The 27431-nt window shown below is 44.7% G+C and overlaps 1 protein-coding gene across 2 annotated transcripts in view; it reads left to right on the forward strand.

Moving 5' to 3' along the window:
• Nucleotides 1-1528: 1528 nt before the first annotated feature.
• Nucleotides 1529-27431, forward strand: part of NEURL1 (neuralized E3 ubiquitin protein ligase 1) — a 144917-nt gene continuing 119014 nt past the window's right edge. Inside the window, exons 1-2 of one of the 2 annotated variants that reach the window (XM_072931224.1) lie at nt 1699-2045; nt 6804-6886. In XM_072931224.1, the coding sequence (XP_072787325.1) occupies nt 1714-2045; nt 6804-6886 (415 nt within the window). In that variant the 5' untranslated portion in view covers nt 1699-1713. Of the gene's footprint in view, nt 2046-6803; nt 6887-27431 lie in introns of both variants that reach the window. The other variant, XM_030276345.4, reaches the window with a different exon arrangement.

Here is a 27431-nt window from a genome sequence, read left to right on the forward strand (position 1 = left end):
ACTGGTGTGGTCGTTCCTTTCTACTTCTGAGAGAATGAGAAAGGTTGCAAAAAAAAGTGGACATCTCACCTATAGTGCAATTAAAAGCTGGGCAGTTCAGTAATGATGCTTCACCTTGGCTCTGTAGATCATACATACCAAAAGAAATCATCATTGGGATTTAAGCATCACATTTTGGTTGAGATTCTGAATATTTCTTATAAAGTTTTGTTATTTAACCTCAGAAATAACCTTCCCCTTCTCCTCTAAAAGTTAGATACTTGAGTGGTTTCAGAGAACAGGGTGTCTCTTGGCTCTCTGGTTGAGGAAATTGCAGCAGTAACTGTTTTAAGGGTGAAAATATTCATATGTGGTTCTTGACCAGGAAGGGTTTTTCTTACATTTACTAAGAGGAGGGAAAGTGGAGCGTGGAGGCAGATGGATAGATTGGCAAGATCACCTTTTGAAAGAAAGCTGAAAATTAAATTCTTGTTCTACAGAAGGAAGGACAAAGCCATTTTACAGCCATGACACAGCTGAACGGAACAGGCCCTCAGCATCCACTAAAACTCAAGATGAAGCTTATAACCATGTCTTCAGAGCCTGTAGTCCTCTTAAAAGACAAAGGTAATGTAATTTGCAATAGACAACCTCAGCTGTGAATTGATTTTACTGTGGTACCAACTAAACAACTCCAGGTCTTGGGTTGTGGCCGTCACAGGAGAAATTCCCCTGTGGCCAAGGTGCTGCTGGGGTGAGGACAAGGGGAACCTCCCCATCCTGTATAGCCGTGGCTGCTTTTGTGGAGCACCTCACTGGCTCCAGGGTGGGCAGTGAGGAGCCATACGTGCGGTAGTGGACAGGTGTGGTATTAACACAGGACCTTCTCTCTGGGGGCAAGAAAATAAGCCACGTGGGCATGTCCTGGGCATGTGTGAGTAATTCGTGTTTGTGGCACTGGAGCTGTGCAGGGGCTCTGAGGGCTGCAGCCACACAGGGCAGTCCCAGTTCACATGGGATGTGTTTGTATCACAGCAGCTTTCAGAGGACACATGTTCAGGCAGTGCCCCATGCTGGTGCTTCACCAGTAGGAGCTCCTGACCCTTCACAGATTTGCCAGTGAAGTGTTTCCCTTCATCCCATCTCTACCCTACCCTACTTTCCTGAGCTTGACTGGAACTTTTCTCTGCTTTGAGCCACTGGGTTGAGTAAAGCGGTGGCTGCAGGCACACACGCAACTTACTGGGTAGGTCAAGGACAAGAGAGAAACCTCTGACCAGCTGCCTACTTGTCCACTTGCCTTAGGACTATGCAAAGGGCTGGTTGCCCATCTTCTTTGCCTTCCTGAGTGTGGCTCTGACATATTTGTATCCATGAGAATCCTAATTGCTTTAGGACAGTTGCATCCCACCACAACCGGTCTGCTTGGGCGAGTGTCCATGCATGATGCAGCTTCTTGGAAGCGCCTGGATTCCAGGCTTGGCCACAAACTTCCTCTCTGGAAGGAGGAGGCTGGGGAAGCGGGTTCAGGGCCGGCAGGTGTGAGGGAAGTCCCGGCTTGGTAATGGAAGGGAATAATGTCCCTGACCCTGCGTCTGGCCCCAGGTTTGTGCTCCTGGCCGTCCTGTGCTGGGGCGGGGGTCGGGAGGGCTCCGCGTGTCCCCCAACCTGTGGCGCCAGCGGTGGCACATCTGGGCGGGGCGGGGCGGCCCCCGGCGGAACAGCTGTGTCTCCATGGCGACGGGCGCGGCGGGGGGGCCGCGGTGCCGCCGCCCCGCCCCTCCCGCCGAGCGGAGCCGAGCGGAGCCGAGCCGAGCCGAGCCGAGCCGAGCCGAGCCGAGCCGAGCCGGGGGCCCGGCGGGCGGGACCGCGGCTCTCGGCGCCCTCGGAGCCGCCGCTGCCCTCCGCCCTCGCCGCCACAGCCCCCGGGGAGGCAGACCTTGCGCGGTGCCGCCCGGCCCGGCCCGGCTCGGATGCCGCCATGGGGAGCCGCTTCTCCAGCATCCCCGCGCTGCCCCGCGGCGGCCAGGGCCGCCTGCACCGCGCCCGCCACCACCGCCTCAAAGGTACGGCTCGGTCGGCACCCGCGGCACCCCGGGCGCCCCGGCATTCCCGGCACCCTGAGCATCCCCCTGAAGGCGGCACACGCGGTATCCCGGGGCACCTGAGGCAGCCCGGAGCGGGATGGGTGCTCCGGACACCCCGGGATCGGATGGGCACCCGGGCAGGACGCAAATCGTGGGTACCGCAGGGACCCCAGTTTGGGATTAGATCCCTGGGTACACATGGCATCCGCGCCAGGCAGGCATCCCGGACACTCTGGACAGCCTGTGCCCCCCGGGTTAGGATGGCTCCGTGCCTGGCACCCCGAGCCCTCTCGCGGTGTGAACCCCCCTGCCCTGCTTGCAGCATTTTCACTTCTTCCCCAGCAGTGCCCCATGGGGGGCTGATGAATACACGGGTCCTTCCAGGCAAAGGTACCCCAGGAAAGCAACGGACAGAGATATGGGGGGCTAAGAGCACTAAGAGTCCCCAAGTGCTTATTGGTGAATGAAGGCTTTGCTTTGGTGTCCCTTCTGAGGGCTCCATGAATGTGTGTGTGCAAGGGACTGTCAGTCCTGTTTGGAGGACGGCAGGGAGTATTTGGGGTTCCTTGTTTGGCTTATATGGCTGTTCTGTTCCTCCTAAGGATGTCATCCTTTTCCTGAACTCCTGGGGACCTGTTGGCACCAGGAGAGCCTGTCAAAGGTCTCCTCTATCTCTGCTCTTTTTTACCTCCTTTTGCTGTAAGTTGGGAGGGTGGTAGCAGAAAATAGCTCATCATTCATGAACGCAATTTTCTCGGGCAGCAGTACACACATGCTGTGTGTGTTCAGCACTACCCGGGTATCTCCTCTCTAAGGTCATTTTCACAGCCAAAGGCACTTGCTAATGGGGGCAGAGGATGTCACACATCTCTCCCTAAGCAGGGAATGAGGGAAGGTCCTGCTCTAACAGCCATTTCAGATTATAACTTGTTGCAGCTTCCTCTATGTGTTGCAGAATTTGCAGCCACCAGCATGGAAAATAGGGATGCTGCTGCTCATTTTTTGCTGGGCTTTTGGATACTTCTTTGTCATGGTCTAGAGGAGTAGAAATGGTTAATGATGAGCTGGGCAACTGGTTGTTATAGGGAAGGATTTTCTGATACTTACATTATTCTTCTGCTGAATCTCTCTGGCCCCTTTGTCTGTACTTGGGAGATTTGGAGCAGTTGTGTGAACTGAGGGTGGTTTTATCATGGCTGTTTCAGTGGCCGTGCAAGGAGATGTTAGGAATGCTCATTGCTCTGTTGCAGATGAAGTCAGTGAGAAACTCAGCCCAAGCAATGGTCGTGCTTCAAATTAGACTTGAAAGGAGGGGGATGCTGAATCCGAAACACTGAACCATCATCCTCTATCAGGGCAAACATGAAGGCACACGCAATGCTGTAGTTGTTGGTATGCAATTGTAAACTGCCAGGGAGGATTTGTCTCTTTAAGAATCATGCTGTCAGCTGGAACTCTTTCTGGAGCAACCTTAAGCAGATAAGAATTTATAAACTGAAGCCAGAAGGGACACTGCCACTTAATCCATTAACAGTGGCTTACGTGAGGTTTGGAAGATGCTGTGTATGAATCACCTGATTTGGGGTGGGGGAAGCAGTGACTTGTGTGTTAATGGCACTTTGTTTCTATATTTCTTCCTTTAATTTACATTTTTCTACCTGTGCTGAGGCAGCAAGCAGAAATATTCTCAAGATTGCAACACAACAGAGCATTGAAATAATTTTTATTTGGAATAAAGAGTGAACAAAGCATTGCCTTTGTAATAAAAACTAAGCAACTGCCAGGGACAATATGTGCCTTTTCTGTCTTTCTTGAAACCAGACTGCCTCAGGTCGTACATTTAAATGCAGAATAAACAAGTCTGATTGCATTTGACAGGTTTCTGTAAAATGGACTCGAGGCATAGCAGTGAAAGTATGAATGTCACACAGTTTTGTTATGTATCTGCCATTAACATTTTGTAAAGTATATTTTACTTGAAGGTCCCCTGTTGTTCTTCCTTCAGTGTCTGGCTTAGTGTTGGGGATACAGAACTTTTATAAGTTGGTCACCATCTAATACTTTCTTGCTCTGTGACAACCTCTTCCTGACCTGGTGCTGGGGTGATTTCAGCTCATTCTTGCTTGAGAAGAAGCTATGATTGCATTGTTTCCTAAGGTGGTCTGCAGACTTTGAATTCAGTCCCTGTACCTTACAAGTTCATCTCACTTAAGAAAGAAGTAACAGCTCTGCACGTGGTAGGGCTGTCGCCCACTTGTGCTGGAAATTTTTATGTCTTTCTCTTAGTCCTGCTAAAAATGGTCACCTTTAGTTACATAAATCTTCTGAAGACCATGTGATAGTTTTGGTGTTGAAGGCATAAGACAGAAATCTCATGAAGACTGACACGGCTGGCAGAATATTTGCTTTGCTTTATATGGTCGTGCAAAAGGAGGAAAGCACACAACTTGATTCTCAGACTTCAGCTGCAGTTTTAAAACCAGGTAACTGAAATAGGCAGGTCTTTATGAAGGTACGTGCAAGAGCAAAGCTGGAAGCCCAGGCTGATGATTTTCAAGTTGCTTTTGAGTAAGGTAATACTTTAAAATCTATTATGTCCAGCTGTTTATAAAAGCACTTCACATAACTGTTCACTAGGAACCACTAGACTTGAGTCTTTGGAATTACCTATTCCAGAGCAGTATGTCATCTGGATTATGAATCCAGACTTTGGTGCCATAGTTGTGCCTACAGGCTTTGGCTGTTTTGGAGACAGTGAAAACGGAACTCCTCCAGGACTGCAGGTGATCGATGCCATGGTCCTGGTATGGCTGTTAACCTTGAAGTCCTGGCCATGATTGGAAGGAGATTTTCACTTCGTGATATGATGATGGGGAGGTTGAGGTGAGATTATTTTCAGAATTCCTGTGAGTATTTCCCTTCCCATAACCCAGATGTAGTTTGTCAGGGGTGACAGAAGGTGATCCTTTGTGTACTTTCCTAATGCTGTGCAAAAGATTATGATTATCTGGTAACAATCTCCTTAAGGATGCAGCCAGATAAACTCCAGGAAACTTTGCTGTCCACCCTTTCTGAAATATGGTTTGTGATAACTATCAAACAAGGTGTGTATGGCTGTTTGGAGGGGAGCCAAGTGGGAAAACTCCAGCTGTATCTAATCTGCTGAATTCTGAGATTAAAAAGATCAGCCATCTCGTCAGTGGCTCTATGTACTGTTTATTTAGTTGTGTCAGGGCAGTCTGCATTGAGCTGTTCCAACCAAGGAGACTTCTATTATTTCCGAAGAGATGGATCCTCAGTTCAACCCCTCTCCCTCCCCCAAGATTCTTCCAAGACAGTCTTTTCAATCTCTCCTCTATTAACTATTTTTTCTAATCCTAGTGTAGCTCACTAAGTTCCCCTCTATCTCCCCAGCCTCTGGCATTTGCATTCTTCTAACTGCTCCACCTTGCTGGAAGTGTTTAACTCTTCCTCCTGTGAGGTGTGGGCTGTGTGCCCTGTTTAGGCTGTGGTGTAGCTCCCATATGTGCTGGTCCAGGATAAAGAAGTTTTTCTAGTCCTTGGGTCAGAAGTGAGACACAGGCCTTGTATGCCATCTCCTGTGCTCCATGGATGTGTAGCTCTTTATCTTTACTTCTCTTGTGTCCTCTGCTTCAAGAAGGCTTAGCCATTGCTGTAGACAGCAGATCAATATTACATTGTAAAAGCTAAGAAGTATTACTGTCTTCTCTCTTAAATCCTTTCCTCCAGCCTCCTACTCAGGTTTGGTACTCTTTCCTGAGCCCCTCTTGGCTTGAAGAGTGAGTGGCAGCAAGCAGGATTTCTTCCTGTTGATTTTCTCATAGGTCAATGCACCTACGATATTTTTGTGAAAGAATGCATGTGCAGTATTACAGAAACAGCCCCAGCTGCCAGGGATCCTCTTTTCAGCAGTGCTGATTACTCATGGGCTCTTCTTTTTTATTTGTGTTACAGTGGCATCCCATCAAGATCTTAGTCATGTTGTGCTGGGTGCTCCTATGGTTGCCTGTACTTACTGCTCACCAGACCCATGAGATAGCTTTTACTCCTGGGTCTGGGTGACGTCTGTAGGATGATTTGGGGTTTATACCTTCAGAGTATCACATGAAGCAGTCTGGCACCTCAAGAGAGTAGTTCTTAGTCCTTTCTTTTGCTGGGATACCTGCAGCCAGGGTCAGCAGTGGTTTGCTGAAGGGTGTTACCACCTCTCTGGCTGCAGCCCCCAGACTGGCAGCCTGTTGTGCAGCACTTGACCAAGAAGGCAGAGGCTTTCCTGCTTTCCCTCGCCCATGGAGGGTACCAGTCAGGATTACACAGTCTTGCATTTCTACAGTTGCTGTTCCAAGCATTATATCCCACTGGCACATAAACATGTCAGACTTTTCCCCCGTTTCCCTGATGCTTTATGAGCTTCTGAAATACATGTAGAAGATAGTAATCTGGCTGCTGTAGGCATTTCAATAATTGTATATTGTTGAAAGACTGTCCAGCTGCCAGCTCCATTTTGTGCACTCATTAGGTAAAACTAAAGGGGGAGTAAAAGGTTTTCAGCAACTGATGGTCAAAGGGTTTAGAAGTTGGGGTGCATCACAAGCATTTTTAGGCATCACAGGCAGTGCATTGTGGGGATACCAACAGTGATACCGTGAGATAACCTCAGCTCCCATTATTGTCATAATTGGTTCTTCTTTGAAGTATTATATTATTTTCTTCCAGCCTTACAGTGTCAGAAGTTTCATCATTCAAGGCTTTGAAGGATGCCTCCTGCTTCCTGCCCTTCTGCTTTTACTCTGTCCAGGGTATGCTTGTCTCCCTCTGACCTGTCTGGCTTGTGGGTATAAAGTTTTTTCTGCCTGAGGTTGTCAGGTTTGTATGACCTTCTCCAAAGCACTAGGTTTTTTCCCAAGCTACTGAACTTTGATTTATTGCATATAAACTGCCTAAAATTGCTCAGTGTTACAAACACAGCAATTTATTGATCTTACTTTTCCTTTCCTATTGTCTGTTTCATAAGGTGATGAAGCCTGTTCGTGAAGCAGGTACTGCTGCAGCTTTTCACAAATTTCCCACAAAATCATGTAGTTGGTTTCTTGCCCATGGGTGCTTCTTTATATTTCTCAAGTGCAAGAAAGTCTACTTTTGAAAACCAGTAGAGCCAAAACCTCAGTTGGATGATTGAGCTAAAAATATTAGTGCCAGGCTCAGTAATTAAATAAAGCAAATTAAATACTAGAAATTATAAGGGAAGCCAAACAGAGGAAAATAGAGGCCATTAGTAGATTGTTGTGTAAATGTGTATGTTTTGTGTTGCTCTGGTTTTTCTCCTTCCAAAATCTCAGGAAAGATTCAGAAGAACTGGAAAAGATTCAGAGGTGAGCAACAAGGATGGTCATAAGTCTGCATTGATTTCATATAAGGAATGATTGAATGAACTAGGACTTTTGTCTCTGGAAAAAGGGACAACTAGAATGGAAATGACTTGCAAGTAAAGAAGGGGCAGAGCTCCACTGTTCTCTGTCTCTTCCAGTACAAGAATTAGGAGGACATAAAATGAACAAAAGGTGACTGTAGCCATCTGCAGTAGGTAGTTGCTCGGTAGAGCTCATCATTGGTGGATGCTACAGATGCTAAAATGGGTCCACTTTTAAGGGAGATTGGAAGAAGTCATGAAAGAGGAATCTTTTGAAGTTTACGTCAGACAAAGACCATTTGTCCTTCTCATTTTGACTTCCCAAGGGCAACTTCCTAAGGCTACCTGTGTTTAGCTGATAAGGATAGTGCTAAAATGAGAATTTAAAACTTCAGTGAAAGGTGCAGCTGGGTTGTTCAGACATTGGAGTGATAGATGGAGGGATAGAACCTGCTCTGTTGTTGGCTGGTCTCTAACTGGATCCCTCCTCTTTATCACAAGCATCGCTGCCTGGTTGTTTACAGGGTGGTTCATTGCCATGCTAGTGTCAAAGTCATACACAGAACATCCAGGCTTTATTTGGGAGGCAGAAGAGATTGTAACCAGGTCCCTGTACAAGCTTTCTTGGATGTGACTGTCTCCTGCAGACTGTGATTTTGACAAATACAGTTGCTTTTGTGGGCATTTGTGGGCTCTTTTTGAGTAAGAGAAAGCAGGTTCTCTCTGCTTACAATGACTTCCTAGTGAGAGAAGCCTAAGTAGCCCCGGCTTCATTTTGCTTCCTAGACTATTGAAATAGCAGGTTTTGTGGATATTCCCATATCTGGGAAGATTTCTAATACAGTGGTTTGGAAGATTTCCGATTTGGCAGCTGTTCTTACCTACTGCTGCTAGGATAATTGCAGGAACCAGCTACTTCTGCATCGCTGAAATTGTTGCCCATGGCAAGTACGTGGGTACGTGTTGTTTTACTTACAGCGTGTACCTTCACAGTGCCTACTTATTTCAAGCTGGGGATCCACATGTGCTCTGACTTGGTCTGCCTTGAAAGTTTAGGACATCTGAGTAATCCAGTTCTGAGCTGTGTCAAGGAGTGGGCTCCACAATACTTGTGTTTCAGGATTGTCTTCATCTAGAAATGGTTGATCTAAGATTAACCTTAATCAGAGCAGTGTGCAGGTGCTCAGTGCTGTGCTGAAAACTGCCAAATTCCAAAGTAGTTTCTCCCTTTAATCACAGCACCATGCAGGTGCTCACTTTTGTGCCACAAATACCAAAGTAGTTCTGGGGATAAGAACTGAATTTTCACTGAAAGTTAGGGTTTAACAGTGGTTAAAACTTTTGTTGTTAGTGTGACATATCCATGAGTTTAGGCTATCTTTTGGCCTGGCCAACCAGGGCATTGCTAATCTGAGTAGCTGGGAAGGAGGACAGACATTTGGATACTTATCCATACTAAAATCTGGGTTTCTGCAAAACTGTGGTTAAAATTGAGGTGGGGATTGGTTTTCATCTCCATTTGTTCACGGGGAGCTTGAGATGGTAAAAGTGTGTTGTTAGAAGATGCTGGTTCATGTTTACACTATTGGTTATTTGGCCTTTCATGTACAGGATTAAAATAGGTTTTTGTTTTAAAATTATAGGGCAGAGGATGCCATGGTGCTATTATGTTTATACAATCCTCCATTAGTCCACCTCAGTTCAACTTTTTGCTGAAGCATAGGGAAGGAATCTCAGCTCTTAGAAAACTGTCAGGTTAAACTGTAGGGCTGTTCTATGCAAAATTATGAAAAGTAAATGTGAATAGTTCTTTGCCAGCCTCAGAGATAAAATTCCATGGCAGGTTTTCTAAGAGCTGAGATTACTTGTACGGACATTACTTGTGGAGTCTCCCTCCTTGGTTGTTCCTTTGTATTTAGTATTTGAGTTTCACACTGGCAACACTGACACTTTCCAGATGTTCCTGCATGGGTCTAGGCATGGATTCACTATTGACTTAATCTCACTATTTTTATGATCTGACCACCACACATCCTGTATCTATAGCGCCAGTGCTTGGAAAGATCTGTTCATCAGAGCAGTGACTGGGACGCTGTGTAACGAACTGGTGCCACCGTCAGTAAGTAGCTGTGGTTTAGCAAAGAGGGAGCCTGGTTTCTGAAGAGACAAAGGACAGATAAGGCAGACAGATCTAGAAACAAAGCTTATTTACCATCCCTGTTCCATATTTTCATCAGAAGGTTAGTTCAAATCTCCTCCTTAGGTGGTATTTCTTTAATATAGCGTTAATTGTATTGGTATTAACCATGATTTCTTTGATTTGGGTAAATGGTGCCATTGTGTTTCTAAATATCTATCTTGCAAGATCATTATTGTCTGTGATGAATGCCTATATTTTATTTACTAGGCAGGAATGGAAGATATGGTTTCCCATAGAAATACTGAGTCATTGTAGAAGACAGGATACAAATAACTGTAAATGGTGCAAACAGAATCTGTTTCTTACGTGAATGAGTCACTTCAATAGATGTGACAGAAAATGGAAAAGACAAAATGTTCCTCACTAATTGATTATGTTCATCAAATACAGAAAGGGGAGAAGTAGTTGGAATTTACTTTCTTTATTAAAAATGCAGTAAAAACATAATGAAGGACCTGGGTTACCTCTGGTGTTAGTGCTGGATTTCTACATTCCTACTCCTGTTTCTGTGTATAATTTAGTGTTCTTGTTTTAGTGGTATGGCCCCTCAACAATCACAACTTTAACAAGCATGAGATAAAATAAAGGTGCAAAAAGTTCTCCCTAATTAAAATAATTAATTTGTTTTTACAAGTTTAGAGTTGAGATGCTAAGAGGTAAGTACTGACAGCTGAGAGCTTTGCTCTTCTGCTTGAAATCTGCCTTACATCAGTTGTGGAAGAAATCTCTTACCATCTGCTGGGTGGAGATCATATGGTGTTCTGTGCATTTCCTCTGGATAGTTCTCAGGCCTTACAGGTTGTGTACTGGAGGGCTTAGCAGAGAGGTTAAAAAGTAGCTGCAGGTTTCAAGCAGAGAAGTGGTGCAGGTGGGGACCTGTAGCAGTTAATGCAGTGAGCTCTGGTTGCTCTTGCCCACTCAAAGTGCGTTTGGTGGCTGAGCAGACACTGTCAGTCTCCTATTGTCAGTCCAACATGAAGCCCAGGAGGAGAAATTACAGAGTGATGGGTGGGAACAGTGACTGAGACTGAACTCCCAATTTGGAAATGTTAATGCTACATCCATTATTAAAAACGCCACTGCAAAAGCAAAAATGCTTTGCTGCAAACGAAGCTGTGACACAGGGAAGTAGCAGGCAAAATTAAAATTTTATACTTGCTGTGGTCTTACAATAAAGGTTTTGTGATACACATCCAGCAATGCTGCTATAAATAGTCTCGTTATCTAATCTTCCAGCTCAGTGTATGACAGAAGATTACAAGTAAGAAAACAGTTCAGTGTAGCTTTTAGCTGCTTTCCCACTGCTTGCCTTGCTCCTGCTGGAGCATTATTACTGTGTCCCTTGTAATTCATTTGGAGACAACATTATTCAGAAGTACAGAATGTCACTAGGAGGAGGAGAGTTCAGAGAAAACCCAGAAGATTTATGGCATAGTGTAGATAAGGCCATGGAGGAACTGACATGAGGGAAGTAATGACAATCCGCAGTCCAGCAGCATTTCTGAGGGGGTGCTGAGAACTTCTTCATGCCAGCTCCATCAGGGCAGATACAGAGCAGAGCATGCTTTAATAAGGTGTTCTACACGCTTGATTGCAGAGGGAACCCTTTTGCTAATAAATAATCCAGACAAACTGAGCTCTGTCCACATGGGACTAGGACCTGATCCAAAACCAACAGAAAGTCCTTAGAAAATTTCACAGAGGCACAGCTAGCACAGAGAAAACCCTTTTTCCCTTTTGATCTTATTTCTTATGAGAGAAGGAGGAGCTGATTGGTAGACAGGGAGGTTCCTTTCCTCCTCTCTCTGTGCCTTCCTGGTAATGCAGATCCTCATTTCTGACCCTTCCTTGGAGACTCCCCTGGCCTGTTTCATGTGAGGCATGTGAAGCCACTGATGAGCGCTGGGTCCTGGGAAAACTCTCCTGGAGCAGAGGCAGCTAAAAAGGACCTTCTGCAGCCTCTGTGTGTGGACACAAACAGCCCTTTCTCATGGAGGACTGAAGATCACTTTCTGAACTGTCATGAAGTTTTCTTGTGTGACCATAGGAGGATGCGTGAAGGAGTATGGCTGTTGTAGATCTGGAGCCCCATGAAACTTGAACCATCCCCTTTTTGCTATATGAGAGGAGTTAGGAAGACTTTGAGTGTTTGCTCAGACCCCAGCACAGCTCACCTGCTGCAGGGTGTCTTCCCCACCACGTGGCTTGGAGGAAGCTCTCCACCAGCACTGTGTTGGCACTTGTCCAGCCGCCTCAGTGGAGCCTGGTGGTGGGCACACGTGTTCTCCAGCCATGGCCATCTGCAGAAGTCTTCTTCTGTGCCTTCATCACACTTCATGGAGGAGCTAAAGCAATGATAAAACTTGAGGAACTGAACCTCACCACAGCTGTTGCAGGGAGGAAGAAACGAGCTTGTGTCATCCCCTCATCCTGAAATAGGCTGACCTGGAGCCTGATAGTGCTGGGAAATTTTTTACCAGTCCAGATTCTGGTATTCCATCTTAAATTCCCAGGCATAAGCAATTACAAGCACTGGCAGGTGAAATGCTCTCTGGACATGGGCTTACTTGTGCTGTAGCCTGTTCAGCAGGAAGGAGTTACCTTCTCGTGATTAGATTCTGTAGGCAGATCTAATTTGCTGTTGGAACAGAGATTTTATATATAGTAAAATGCTCCCAGGTGTGCTTTTTAGTAGTACTTCTGGGCTAAAGCAAGGATTTATTAATAAGAGGCACCCAAACTGTATTACGCACTGCAGCAGAGCTGGAGCAGGGTGCTTTTGCTCTGATTCAGGGAGCTGATTGAATTCAGTGACAGATGCCAAGTATTTATGTCCTTGCCTGAGTTTATCTTTTAAATTTGAATGTGTTAAAAGCAAGAGTTATTGTTGGAATAAACATATTAAATAGTGATGGAGAGTTCCATCTGGGTGTTGGTGGGATGGTATTTTATTGTTACATGTCGTTGACCAAAATGTACTGCTCAGACCATCAGAACAGAAAACCGTGGGAGTAATACATTGCTCTGGATTTGCATCAGAATACTGGATCTAGACAGCCCAGTGACTTTGCTTGTGACATTGCTTGGTATCATGAAGAACACAGTAAAATTATATTTATTGTATATTTACAATAAATACAATACATTGCCACACAATTTTAATATTTCCTGTAAAGTTCCAGACAGTTGTCCATATTTCTACATTAATATGTGTGTGTGCAGGGAGGGGCTATTTGAATTCTATGTTTTTTATTATATTGACAAATGTCCAAACTCTAGAGAAGCTGTTAATTGCCTTGGAAACCATTACCACCCCACCTCTTGTTTGCTCACTCTCCCTTCTGCCAGTAGTCTTTTGAGCTTCTGTATCTAATTTATTCTGTAACATCACCTAAAATAGCCTCTGGCCTTTATTTTTGTTTATAGCTAGTCATTTATAGTTTAAAATTATTTCTGTTTTATTATCATCTCCATAATGAGTATTTTACCATTTTATTTAGGGTAAAACAAATAATTATTGTTTAGCTGTTTAATCTTTCCATGGGCCATCTTGAAGCCCTCGAATGGTGACTCTTTACAGCTGAACCAAGACTCAGGGTGAGGATGAACAGCTGACCCATAAACTCCAGGCAAGTTGTCGCATTTCCAGTGCCTCTGAGCCATCTTGTGCCTCAAAAATTAATGCTACTTACAAATTGCCTTCTGCTGTGCTCCATCAAATGCTAAGATGCTGTAATTATTTATGACAGTTAAAATCTCCTGATGCATTCAAATAAAAGCCAAACACATAGAGAAAACATGTCCTGTGGAGGAAGGTTGCAGCATGAAAGATGGCTTGTTTTGACTGCAGGTCACATTGAGGGGCAAGCCTGAAATACATGTAAGAGATGGAGACCTAGATGTTTTAGATTTTTAGGGGAAACTCCATTGCTGCTGTCATTGGACTATTTTCAGGTGTTTGGATGAGTGAATGACCCAAATATAGTTTAAGCCTGTGACTATTCCATTTTAATAGCAATGCAAATACAGTAGGTGAAGGCTAAGAGCGCTGCATCTAATTTAGCAGTGTTGCTTTAGCAACATCGTGCAGGATGCAAATAGTCTCCTTGGTAACACTTCCTAAGTGTCATTAGATAAGCCGTGGTTATAAACACGGAAGCAGATCAGAAGGAGAGGCATGCTCTTGTGCTGTGCCTTTTTATAGCCCCAGACATCATGATTAGCAGGATGGCAAGAGGAGAGGGGAAAGCTGTCCTGGGGCTCGTAGTGCTTGTGAGCTTTTGTATGTTGTGGTTTGGAAAGCCACACCAATGGTGATGGGGTTTTCTGACTTGGTTTAAATAAAAACTTTGAAATAAAGGATTTAAATAAAGGGAGGTGGTTGTACCTGCCCTGCCCAGTTGACACAGACATACCTTAAGTGTCCTCATGCCTCTCCAGCAGATGCAGATTGCAGGATTGCAGATGTTAACACTTTTTTCCTCTAATGACACATTTGAGTCTGGGTGAGTTTTGAATCTACAGGTTGGGAAGGGGAGAGGAAAGGAGACCCGAGAGTTCAATGTGAGTGTGACTCTCCCATGTTCACCCTGGAAAGAATGTGGAGGTTGAGGTGGTGGTGAAGGATCTGCCTCTGGCCTGGGATTAAGTACAGCATCTGCTCCCCTTCTGCTGATCTTGCCCTGTTCCACTGTCATTGCCAGTGGATTACCTCTCCAGGACTAAATTTGCCTTTCTCTGTTGAATTCCAAAGACCCTTTCCTAGGGATCAGCAACAGAGTAGAGATGAAAGTGAGAAATGGGGGTTAATTAGTGCTCAAAACCAGGGCAGCTGTTTCTGCTGTTGGCATTGCCATATAGAAAAGACTCATGAATTGAGGCAGAATCCCACTGGTCGATGCCTGAGGAACTCATCCAAGGAATATGAATGCCTGATGATGTCAACTGGAGCACATGAAAGACAGTGGAAGGAGCCAAGTCCACAAGAGCATCAAAACAGGTTTATTCTGGTTTGGGATGAAAGTCTGAAAGAGCAGATGGTTTATTTTATCATGAGCTTGACCCCGTGTTAGTAGAGGCAGACAACTGGTAGAGGCAGGCAACTGGCAGACAACTTTTGCATTGTTTTTTTGGAAATCCACTGAACCAAAGCTAAGCTACACCCTTTCAGCAAAACCCCTCCTGATCTGTAACCTTCAGGTCCACCCACAAATCCGTTCACTGGAGACTGGCCAGTCCAAGCAACCTCTTTTCATTTCAGTGCTGTGCAGCACTTTGCAATTTAGATACATGGCAGAAGACCTACTACAATTTTCCCCATTCTAATAGAAAAAGGACTTAAAATATCAATAGTCTTTTTTAACAGGAAAAACCCAGAATAAGCAGAACAACCATTCCCCAAGCCTTTTTTTGCTCCCTGATCCTCTTGGAATTTATCCATCTTCGTATCGCTCATATCTCGCTCATATCTGTTGTAAATGTCAATGCTAATTAATGAGACCTTGGCCCTCTGTGTAGCTGAGTGACAATCCCAGGTTTGTTTGTGAGTTGGGTGCCCTTCCATCTCCCCAAGGGATGGCATTGGGGCTGTTAGCCTCCTGTGTGACAAGCTGCAAGAGGCAAAGTCTGAAACACCTCTCCACCTCTGTAGTGTCAAAAGATGCAGGTGAAGCCCTCGTAAGATGGGTGAGAGAATTGTTTCCTAAACCTTTTAAAGATTAAAATGAATTTTCTGGGGTCCCCTTACTGAACTGCCTGCATCCCATGGATGTATGCATCCATGGATGGATCTCATCCCATGCCGTGCCATCCCTGTGCTGGGCTCCTGAGACCCCAGTGGAAGGCACTTGTGACTTTTCTGCTTTGAGAAGGAGACGTTGGAGTCACTGGACCACAGGATGCCATTCCAGTCCTAAGGCAAAACATTGCTGCTTTCTCTGTGCAGCATAGCAGCCTTTATGCAGTGTATCCTAGGACTGATATGAAGTTTGGCTCTGCATCCAAATTGTTCTGCAACAGAGGATCTGAGTAGCTGTTCCTCACCACCATGGTCTGTGGCTTAGTAGGACGTGAGGATTTGGACAAATGACTCTGCTAAATTGTAGCTCAGCCCTCATCCTGCCCTTCACTCTGCTGCATGCAGAATGGAGCATTTCTTCCCAGGACAACTGCATTCCTGCCACATGTCATTTGGAGTCCTTAACCATTTGTAAGGCATAGTTTTTAAACCAATTTGGGATAGGAAAATTATTTCTCTTGCAGAGAGAAGGTTTATAGCCCATGCTTCCTGGTGAGAATTAAAAGGCAGGAGAGCTAAATTTTTTTATGCATGCCTTCTCATGGCACTTCAGGGTCTCCAAGTAAAAATGTACGTGTGGCAAGAGCAAACCTAAAGCCTCTCCTTGTCATTGCATAAACAGATGTCTCTGAAGCCCTTCACTGAGCTCTGATTTTTGCAAAGCCAAAGATTAAACTCTCAGTGATGATTTAGACCTGATTCTAACTTTGTCTAGCTGGAGAGCTGAGTGGCATTTTGTACCCAAAACCACCATAAAATGCAAAATGCATTTTATGGGACATTTAAAGTGCACCATATGGGACATTAGCACCCTCTCGTTGGTCACAGCCCAGGATGGAGTTCAGCTGAGACTCAGTCCGTGACAGGTAGGACCACAGCAGCTCATCCAGGTGTGTGCAGTCCTTTTGTGGGGTTCTCAGCTGGGTACACTGGTCCTGCCCATCCCCTGCATGGTTGCTGCAGCCACACTGCAGCCTTGCTGTGAGCCAGCTCAGGCATTTCTGCACTTGCACCACGGCTCATCCTGAACAGCCCCTCTGCACGACGCGGCTCCTTGCCCATTAGGCAGAAGGAATGATGCTTTTGTGTTCCCTGCAGTGCCCGGGTTCCTCCTTGGAGATCTCCTACTCACACATGGAGCCTGGCTCTCTCCCTGGGCTAATGTGCATGCAGAACCCCATGGTGAGGCTGTGAGCCAGAAATCCCCCCAGTCTCGCACACCCGAGGCTGGAGGGCTCTTGCCATTGTACAATTGCAAACTTCCTCAATCAGTGTTTCAATACAAGCAAGGCAGTTCTGGCTTTTCTGAGACCTTTTTTTCCTGTTTTTGGTTTTTGGGTTTTTTTGTTTGTTTTTGTTTTTTATAGGGAGAATCAGGAGTTCCACACCTAGTTGTGACTTCCTAACCTTAAAGGAAATCCCTTCTTTTCTCTCTTGGTCAGTGGATGCTGATGTTTTGCCATGCAGCCTCGATTAGGGGTGGGGGAGCAGTGTGGGATCATGCTGTGGATCTGACAAGGGATGCTCAGTCCCACGGGGGCAGTGACAGACATTGCTGCCCAGCTCCTCACCTGCCCTGCTCCTGTCTCCTGTGCACTGGCTGCCTTGTGCCTGCCAGCCAGGCTCCCCCAGGCAGCCACAGGGGCCAGACGGGCTCCTTGCCCTCCTCCTGGCAGTGGGGGTGGTCTGTAGATGAGTGCTGAAATGTGTCCCCACAGCAGGGTGGCATCCCAGTGCCCAATCCAGCCAAGAGACTCTTCTCTCTAACCCTCCTGTCCTGATCTCTGGCTCTTGCTTTGCTGCCTGTTTCTGTGGAAATGCTCCTTTTCGATTTTCTTCACAAAAAATTATAAAAGATAACAACCAAGAATCCTTCCCAAGTAAATGGAGCAGCCACAGGGCAGCTCCCCCTTTGACACAGAAGTCCCTCATTCAGTATTCACCTCTGAGCACAGCTGACTTTTGCCCACTCTCTGCTTGCTCAGATAGGGGTGTTCTCTGTTGCTTGCTGGGTGCTTCCTCTGCAGCTGGGAGCTGCTTTCACAGCATGCAGTGACCTGCCCTGTCTTGGACTGTCATCCTTCTCTGTTATTTTTATATTTTTAGTGGCCTTCCTTGTGCAATAACATGAATTATTTTTTTATTTGATAAGCATTTTCTTAGCGGAATATTAATGCATATAATTAAAGATAGTATTTGGCACTTGAATTACACTGTTCATTCTGAAATTGTCTTAATTACACAGCTGCTCCTCTAGAATGAAGCTCTCTTTGTTTAAAAGCTTAAACATGGAAAAAGGGACAAAATTTCTTCCTCTAAGAAGAAAACCTCCATTTCACATTTCTGGCTATGTTGGAGTCAGTGGCTTCTCTGTTTTAAGGAAGGGAATTAATCAAGGGAATAATAATGCTGATTTTTATTTTAATCCTCTACTTTGAGTAACCCATAAACTCTCTTGGTTCATTTTGTTGTTGGTTTGTTTTTTTTTTTTTTTTTCCTGCATTATTGAAGATAAAAAGCTCAGGGATCTTGCATTCTTTGAGTTGGTTCACATGTGATTACTCTGGTTTTTCATTCTCTGACATCTGGAAACTCAGGCATCCCTAACGGCCAGATGAAATCTATCAGATAAGGCACCTGCTTTTCACCAGTTTCCAGTTTGTGAGGCATAAACCTGGCTTTGACATGAGCCTTACTTAACCTCTTAGTGTTACAATAACATGTTAAAAATGCCTCAGACAAGTCTATGTAGTTACTTCAGCCTTCTGCAAGGTAGCTGAGAAGTTATGTTCAATTTGCCATCAATTCTTGTGCTTTAAACATTGCTGCTGTAAACTATCAGCCTCTCCTGTGAGTACATTTGTGTTTGGAATGATGTGGTAAATCAGATTATAGCTGTCCTTTATTAACTCTGATGCACAAGATTTCAGCAGTGGAAGTTTGATTCAGAGAAAATGAATGAGGATAGTTAAAGTCAAATATAAATAGAGCTCACTGAAAAACAAACAAACCAGCCTTTGTTTCATTATGTGGCTCTTAATTGTACCATGGGTGTAGAAGTAGCTCTCATTAAAGTCTCCTGGCAGCTGCCTTCTCTTCATCTCCTTCTGCAAACTCGCCCACAAACTCCTAGGATTTCCTGGGGACATGAACCCAATTTGCACCTTGGAATGGAACACAAAGGGACAAAGCAAACAAAAGAAGCCTGTGTGCATGTGCACTCGATTAAAAGAGCATAGCCTTGCCAGCCCGTCTGCATCTGTGCAGGCTACCGCCACTCTCCTGCACCTAGACCCCTTTTCTACACTCTGCCAGTGTGCAGCATTGTCCTCACCTGGCTGGGCTAAGCCAGAGCAGCCCTGTGATTTCTGCTCCTCTGCCTGTGCCTCAGCTGGGTTTGTGCTGAGGGTGCTGGTGCTGCTGAGGGGCCAGCTCCATGTTCTCCAGGTGCACAGCGCGGTGGGGTCAGCATCGAACCCACCTACCGGGGGAAAACAGCCCTTCTGTGGCCCCTTGAGCACCTGTAAAATGAAAATAAGCTCCTTATTGCTGAGTGCAGTCTGTGGGGAGCTGCTGCCATTCCCTCAGCACAGACACAAGGAGAGCTTAGAGTCTGCCTTACACACCCGCCATCCCTGTGTGGGTGGGTTTGTTCATTTCTGCTGGGTTTTTAAGTACATATGTTTTGGGGGAAGAGAGAAAGTGAAAAAGCAGTGATGGAGTCAGAGCATGGACTAAATCCAGCTTTGGTAACAAAATACAGTGTATAGCAGTCTGTGCTGAAGAAGGGAAGGTTGCTGAATGGTACCCAGTGCTTCCAATTCAGTAATGTACCATCAACAATTACCTTTAATGAAGCTTCAGCTAATGCCTTAATGAACAGGACATGCTACCTTTCTGAAATCCTGAGTGTGAAGGTACAGTGAATGGGAAAATAGTCTTGGAAAGGCTACTGGACAGTGTTTGAAAGGAAGACCTGTAGTTCTGGAAAAAAAAGCTGCTTTTCAAGCAGAGTTAAAAGATGATTTCTTTTAAATTAAGAGAGTCTATTAAAGACTCTATGAGTCTCATTACTGCTCGTGCAATAGCACAAGTGGGAGACTAATATTCTTCTTGAAGGAATAAAACTGCAATAGCTCTTGAGCAAATCTATTCCCAGCAAGCTCAAAAGCAAACAGCAGCTTTCTGCTATTTACAGTTGTAGTCCTGGATCACATGTGGAGCCTGCAAGGGCAGTATCAGTTGCACTTTTCTCATGGTTTCCCCCTGAAGTTCAATCCCACTGTTACCATAAACTCAGTCCCAGCATTACTAGCACTGGGATCACGAGGTCATGAAGTCCTTGGTGTTTTAAAGCAATGCATCAGCTACTCCTGCTCTCTGCAAGCTTAACTGGCATGATGCCTGAGTGCCCATCACAAGGGCTCCCACTGTTCCAACTTAATATGGAAAATCATTCCAAAGTTTTAATTAATTTTAATTCATAATCACAGAGCAATTTGCTGTGTGCAGATGGAAATCAGTAGACAAGTGCTAGTATTTTTATGTATACATATGTTTTACAAAAAGAGTTGCAGTTTACTCAGAACCTAGGCTGGACTGTGACTGTTTAATTACTGTTGACACAGAAGTCATTTGCAAAGTGTTAATTTCTGAAATCAATGCACTCCAGTCCAATAAATATTTAATGCTTCCATCTGCCGTTTTTAAGTTAGTTACCAACCCTGCTAGATGAAGTCTGTGAAGCAGTTATCTGCTGTTGATATAAAGAAGGGTTTTGAGATCCAGCTTTCATGGAAACCTAGAAGAAAGCAGGTTTCCTGAACCCAATTTTGTTCTCTTTATTAGGTTAAGTATGGGTATGGACAACATTACATGTAGAGACATGTTCATAGCAGGCAGACCAGTGTAGAATTACATCTTAATTTTATGAGGGAAAATATATTGGATCTTCCCTAGTAAGACTATGACTGAAGGTCCTAAGTTTGAATTTTGGGAGGAATCTAGTTGGAGCATGCAGTATCTTTTCCAGTGGGAATAGCCTAATAAAGTGAAGGGCATAGTAGCCATTCCAAGGAGCAAAGAGAAGGTGAAGCCCCTCTCCCTGCCTGGACAGGGGGAGCACAAGGGGCCGTGCAGGCAGGGAGGGGTCCCATGGGTCATGGAGCTCAGCCTCACTCTCTGCAAAACTGGATGTGGCAAGACCTGTCTGATTCTGGTTGCATGACAGATTATTTAATTACTGATATTCATGGAGGATTTGGAGCTCTGTGGATGGGAATGCCCTGTGCCAATGCAAATGTCACTGCTCGTGGTACAACACAGGGCCCTCAATGATTAGTTCTGTTTTACTGTTTTTCTAGTACAATTATGTTTAATTCATATGTTGTTTCATCAAAGTGTCTGTCACTCAGGGCTTGGCCTCATCTTCTTCAATAGCTGGGTATAAAATTACAATGTGTTCCTCCAGTGAGACCATATTTCCAGAATATCATCACAGCTTTATGATGACACAGAGCTTTCTGTTTAGCTGAATGGATACACTGAATCATAATTTTAAAAAATAAATATCTTTTGAGCTTGGATCATTAGACTTGTGCCATCTCACATACTGACTTACTCTGAATCAGCACAATAAACAACCTGTGACTTAAACATTTCTTGTTGAGTAAGGGTACACCAGTAGTGTCATGGGCAATTGCAAATTGGGCAATTGCAAATTGGGCAAAGCACCAAGCAAAACAAGACTAGTTTTTCAGGAGATGCTCTTTCTTTGAGCCCTTCCCCAGCCTAGTGGCAGCTTCGAGGGGTTATTTGGAAAGTAGTGGACTTGTCTGAATGACTCTCGTGTCCCTCTGGTGCCTAAAGCTCCTGGAGGAGCATTGCTGCCAGCACCAAATGCTTTAAATATCAGATCCCAAAGTGCCTGTGCGGGCTGCTCCAGGATTGGTGGAAGCCTGTGGCTGTAAATATGAATCTGTAGTTTAGATAATGGTTTTAGCAATGCATTCTAATTATTGCCCAAAATCATTCCCTACTCTACCCTTGCTTGTGAAAAGACCAATCCAGTCTAAGCCTAATGGGACCGTAATGAAATTGTTCCCTGTGGCTTTATGTGCAGCTTTATTGTGCAGCTGGATGTAATAACTGCAGCTAATGCACCAGGGACATGCAGCAGCAAAGTTCTCATTGCACTTGATGAGGCTGCTGCAGTAGTGGATGGATGGCTGTGGGGATGGGTAGATGTGTCAGTCAATCTATGAGACTTCAGGATTGAAAAATTTTGCTGGATTATGGAAGAAGCTTTTGAATTGCTACTGTGATGGCTCCCCTTGTGTAACCAGGTACTACAGTCTCTTTTTGGCTTTCATGTGGGTGGTGATGTGCCAGAAAGGAAGAAAAAAATAAGCATGGGAAGTGGTGTTGGCAGCATAATTTGCAGTATTGCTTTGGTCCCTATATTTTATTTGAAGATGGCTTTTAAACCTTCTGGGACAGGTACTGAATGGTGCTCCATGGTTTGATTAACCAGCATCTAACCTCAGGAAATCCCCAGCAGCTGTAAACAAATATTAAATTAAGTAATCTTTTGGCTAATGGCTTTCCTCTACTGCCAGTAGAGTGGTATCCTGGGCTGTTTTCTTGCTGGTTTTATCCAATTTCCTATGGGAGCCAGGGCCACTGCAGTCAGGTGAAGTGCAGAGGGACAGGAACCACCTCTCTGTTTTTTACTCTAGATTTGGACATGTGCATGGTGGTGGGGCATTCCCAAAGAGCATGAGGCACTTTCTGTCCCCATTATCTCTTTTGCAGCAATCTCTGCAGGAGAACAGTCTGAACATTGTAGAAATCTGCTTGGTAATGTGAGACAGCACGGTCTACTAGTCACAGCAGGGCTTAGTGGAGATAAATCCCTGTACTTGATGTTCCCAGTTCTCCCATGCAGATACCAAGGCATTTCACCTCTCTGCACCTCAAAATACCTATATGTAGGGATAAAGGAAGGAGAGACTTAGAGCTGCGTTGTTGTTGTTATGGTATAATTCTAACCAGAAGCAAGCTGCAGGAATGAACTAGCAGTTCCCAGTTCCTGCTGCTGTCATTTAGACCCAACTTAGTGACTCTGTGAATTCAAAGGAGGTTGGAGGTGGTCAGTGTTGGGTCTGCTGTGGGCCCCCATTTTACAACTGGTAGCCACTTAAGAAAATCTTGTTAACTGAAAAAACAATTCCTTTACCCCCCACATCTTATTTTGAAAATTTAGTTTTCAATTGCATCCCTGAAAGGACTTGCTGTGCCATGCTCGTGTCCTGAGGTGAGGGATGGGGTGGGATGGTCTGGCCAGGGAGAGAAGCCAAGGAAGGATCATCTCACGTGGCTTTGCTGAAAGTTAAACTTCTTTGGGGGGGTTGTACTGAAGACTGAAGGCATGTATGAACTCAGGGTGTGGGTTGCCTTGGTTTGATGACCTTTTGAATGATTTCGGGAAGATTCTCCTCCTGCTGAGACTTCTTCTGCCCTCTGTGCAAGCAGGTTCCTCCTGGAGATGACAGCGTGTGCATGATTTGCAGGGCAGTCCCTTCCAGGTTCCTGAAGGCTGGTTTCTCAGGGCTGTGATCTTCACATTGTTGTGAATGAAGAATATATCTGTGCATTGGAGATTCAGCAGGAGGAGCCAACAAGGCAGCCATGTTGTAGTGCTTCCATCCATGTTTCTCCACCACTGGAACCTGTCTCCTGTCTTGCACAGAGGCCAGGCAAGATGCTGGGTTTGTGGAACAGTGGGATACTTGCAAGCCAGTACTTTGTCTCTTCGTAATTTCACAGCAGCGGCCTGATTGTGCCGCCTCTGTGAGCTTCAATCTAGGAACTTGCTTCTCAAGACCATAGTAGTATTCTGCAAAGCAAACAGGAATGCTTTCTTCATTGAGTCAGCTCAAAGGACTAGTGTGGGATGGCTATTGTAAGAGATAAAATGGCTGCTGAAAAAAAAAAAGAAAAGGCACATTTAAATAAAAGCTTATGTTCTTCTTTGAATTATTTAGGTTCAAAAAATAAGTTGGTTTAAATGGATGAGTGCTGGTTCAGGAGAGCAGTGTTGTGAGAGCCAGCAGCCCCCCAAGCAGGGTGAGATCCCTGCATAGACCTTTACTCCTGTGGTTTCCTGCAGGGCAGCCAGCACAGAAAGAACCTTGTAAAAGAGAGGAGGAAAGACAAGCTGTGGAGTAACAGCACTTCAATAATACTGCACTTTCTGGATATCAGAGTAATTCTATGATACAGGAATTTAACAGTACAAATCTGGCTGATTACCATTTTGGCAAATAATAATAATAAAAGAGCTGTGACAATTCAGCTTTAGCATAACTAATGTGTGATTTTATATATCTTGAAGAGAAAAATACACCAGCACAGAATGTTCCTTTCTTCTATTTGCCAGGTGTGTAGATGTCATTGGGTAATATTTGGGCCCATGCAAAGGGACCAACTGACATACACCTTTGGGTCTGTTTTAAGATGTGTTAAAATACCCTGTTTCTATGTCCTGTACATCTGTGCTTGATGCATTTGAGCTCCTTCCCATCTTTAATGTGGAGATGGCCTCTCTAGCAGTCAGGGAGATGACATCCCAGGCAATCTGTTTCTCCTTTACTACATTAATAGCATTTGCTAGTGTTAAGAGACCCCTGCAGCCCTGGACAGCAATAATGGTTACTGTGGTTTTTAATCTAATGACTAAGAGAAGAGATAGGTGAAAAACCTGGCTAAGCATCAACTACTGAATGACAGGGCTTGTCTCTGAGCAGGTGGGAAATGGCAGGTTCATTGCTGTGCCTTCCTCCACCTCCCCAGACATATCTTATGCCATTAAAAGCTTGGAATTGTTTTGTTTTGGGTGGAGTTAATTGGAATGGGCTGCTGAATTAATTGGAATTAAGTAGAATGGGGCAGCAGAGTTATCTCTTTCAATCTGCATATTAATGCCACCTCACACTCTTCTTCCTTTTCCATTGCTCAGAGAGCAGAGGAGGCTGCCTGGTGCTGCCGGTGTGGCAGAGGTGGGTGTTGGAACTCTGAGACCTGGCTTCTCTCCCCTCAGTGCAGTATCTGCTGAGAAATGTTGCCTTCCACTAAAACACATCTGATTTGCTTTTGCCTCCTCTGGTTACTGAGGTATCCCACCTCTATTTTTTCCTGAAGAGACACTGATGTTCTTGTGTGACTAGATCAGGAAAGGTCTGCCTTTAGCAATGAGGAGATATTGGGAGCTCTGCTTTTAACTGTAAATATGCAGTTTCTCATCCATAGCCCAGATGAATTGCCAGCTGTATTTTCATTTAAATAATGCTTCTTTGGACAAAGAATACAACATAAAGGCTAACTTAGCTCTCATTTACTTGGATGAGAATGGGCACTGGCTTTCAAAGTGTTAATAATCAGTGTTGTTGAAGTTTATCTTACAGCCAGCCAGGAGCCCCCTCTAGGATTATGGCCCATGTGCTCTGTGCTCTAAGAAATATACAGGCTGTGCCTGTATATATGGACAATGTGTACTCTTTTAAAAATGGTCTCATATAGATCTTTATGATTTGCCTGTCAAGCTTTTTCAGTGAGCTCTGTGTTTAAAGAGATAGCTTTAAGTGCCCAAAAGTTCAGCTTCATTCTTCTTTCATTTTGGTTGTTGTATTTAAAGCAAAACTAATTAAAATGGCCACTTAAGTAAGGTAATGTTATTTCCAGCTTTCTAAGAAAGTGTTGGAAAGGAAAAGTGCAAACCTTTGCTAGATTTGGCAGCTTCCTTGGAAACTCTATCCCTGTGTGAGAGTGCATTAAAAATAATGCTCTTTGGCAGCTCTTTTGGAGTCTGGAAGATTAAAGGTAGTAACCAGCTCTGTATCATGGATATCTTACGTTAAATCAGAAATCACAAATATCTTGGACTGACTACTCAAACTCATGGAGAGAAAAGCCCCTGGTCACACTTAATTTTAAAGATGTTTCAGTATTGCATGTTCTTCCTTTTCCCCTGAGCACATGATAGGGTTTGTGCTTTCAGAAGGAGCGCAGGATGAGCCTCACTGTGGCTCTCTGGTGGACAATTGCTGTGTGCTAAGTCTGCTTGGAGTGCCTCTGCTGATGCCTGCTGCTATATTGTCTCTTCAGCTGGGGCTTCAGCCAAGTTTGTAAGCAGAGATGAGGCTCAGCCTCCGAGTTTGGATGTAGCTCGTTAATGTCCTCCTGGGGTGCCAACTGGCCAAGTGTTGGATACCAACTGTACCATTTTTGCTAATAAATCATGTGGTCTCAGGTGGAAAAAATGGGCTTCTAAACCTAGGATACCAAAGAAATTGGTAGCTGCTATGGAGTGGGAAAATAGCATCCTGCCCCCCAGCTGTCAGTAGAGACATGCGCTGTTGGAAAATGTTATGGTTTTTTTCTTTCCTTTATGCCTCTTTCCCTTTTTGCATAAAGACTTATCCATTCAATGCTTATCATAGTGTAAGAATATTAGTAAACATAAGCTTATTGATGGTTGGCATTCTGATGCTTGACTGGAGGGAAGATCTACAACTTAAAAGGGGACTGGAATAAAAAACCCCCAAGTGTCACCTATGCTTGGGAAATAGCAATGGTTGCTGCTAGCTTGGAGGGTGTTGGGTTTTTTGTGTAGCAGTGAAATAAGATCCTTGAATAAGAACTATATAATTGTGCTGGAGCTTTGTGTCTGGGACTGTGGCTCCTGCTCCTTTTCAGTGTGATGTGTGACCTGAAGAATCGCTTTGCTAAAGACACTGAGAGGTGGTGAATTTACAGGTATATTTACCTACAAGTCCTCTCTTTTATTCCCTTAAGCATAAGAATCAGTCACTTTGCCTCTACTACAGACTGGCTAATTTCTCTATTTTTTAACTCTTTGTTGTCCTAACTAGCAATGATAATTATTCAATAGTAGCATCCTCTCAAAAAGAAAAAAAAATTCCTTTTCTCACTTCACACAAAGGTTGTACATTAAGGAGAACTGAATGTGAGACACTGGAGAGGAGGATGAAGGCACAAATATTGGCTTGACAAGGCTGTGCATGTAATGATTCTGCAAAATGCACCAAGTCTTCAGGTCTTGATCCTTTTGGGGTCTTCACATGGCTTTAATATTGCTCCCCTTTCTCTTGCCCAGACATCTTGCTTTGATTTCAGTGCTTTCAGCTTAAACCCCTTTCTCTGCCCTTCATATCGATGGGGCATGGTGTTTTGTGCAGCAGAAAACACTGTAACCTCCTAAAGAACGGTGCCATGGTCTTTTCCCCTTGTCCTCCCACATGGCTGTGTGCATGATGGTGTCAGTGCCCCCTTTACCACCCTCTGTCACCCCACTGCCTGGTGAGGTACAGCCCCTGTGAGTCGGTGACTCACTGCGGAGCCTCTCAGTATTATAAAAACCCCCACAAAACCGACCTGCAACATAATCCTTCTTTTCCACCAATTTTCTAGTTATCCTTCTAGGGCTCCAGCTTTGCTTGCAGGTGGGCTGGGAAGCCCGTGGCCACCTGCACAGGGCAGAACTGTCATGTTACTTTTGCTTCAGCAGCCTCTAGTGGGGAGAGTTAATGTGGTTACAGCCGGGGCAGGAGTCCTCCTGTGCTGTCACTTTGCTGACTTTGTAGACCACCCAGAAAAACGATTTAGTGTCTGGAGTCTGAGACGAACTCTCCTTTAATCTGTGTTATAAGGGAAAGCTGATGAGTAGGAGAAAAGGCTATTTTTTTCCCCCCCCAAGAGGCCAATATGTTTTTTTTTTTTCCCCTTTGTATTTTAAATGTGTAGAAAATAAAGCTATCTAGAGGTGAATGAGTCACTTTCATGAGTCACCAATAGTGGGAAGAGGGGATTTAATATTTGCGAATCAGAAGCAAAAAGTACAGTCTGTTCCCTGCTTGG

This window comes from Taeniopygia guttata, chromosome 6 (genome assembly GCF_048771995.1).
Source record: "Taeniopygia guttata chromosome 6, bTaeGut7.mat, whole genome shotgun sequence".
NCBI lineage: Eukaryota > Metazoa > Chordata > Aves > Passeriformes > Estrildidae > Taeniopygia > Taeniopygia guttata.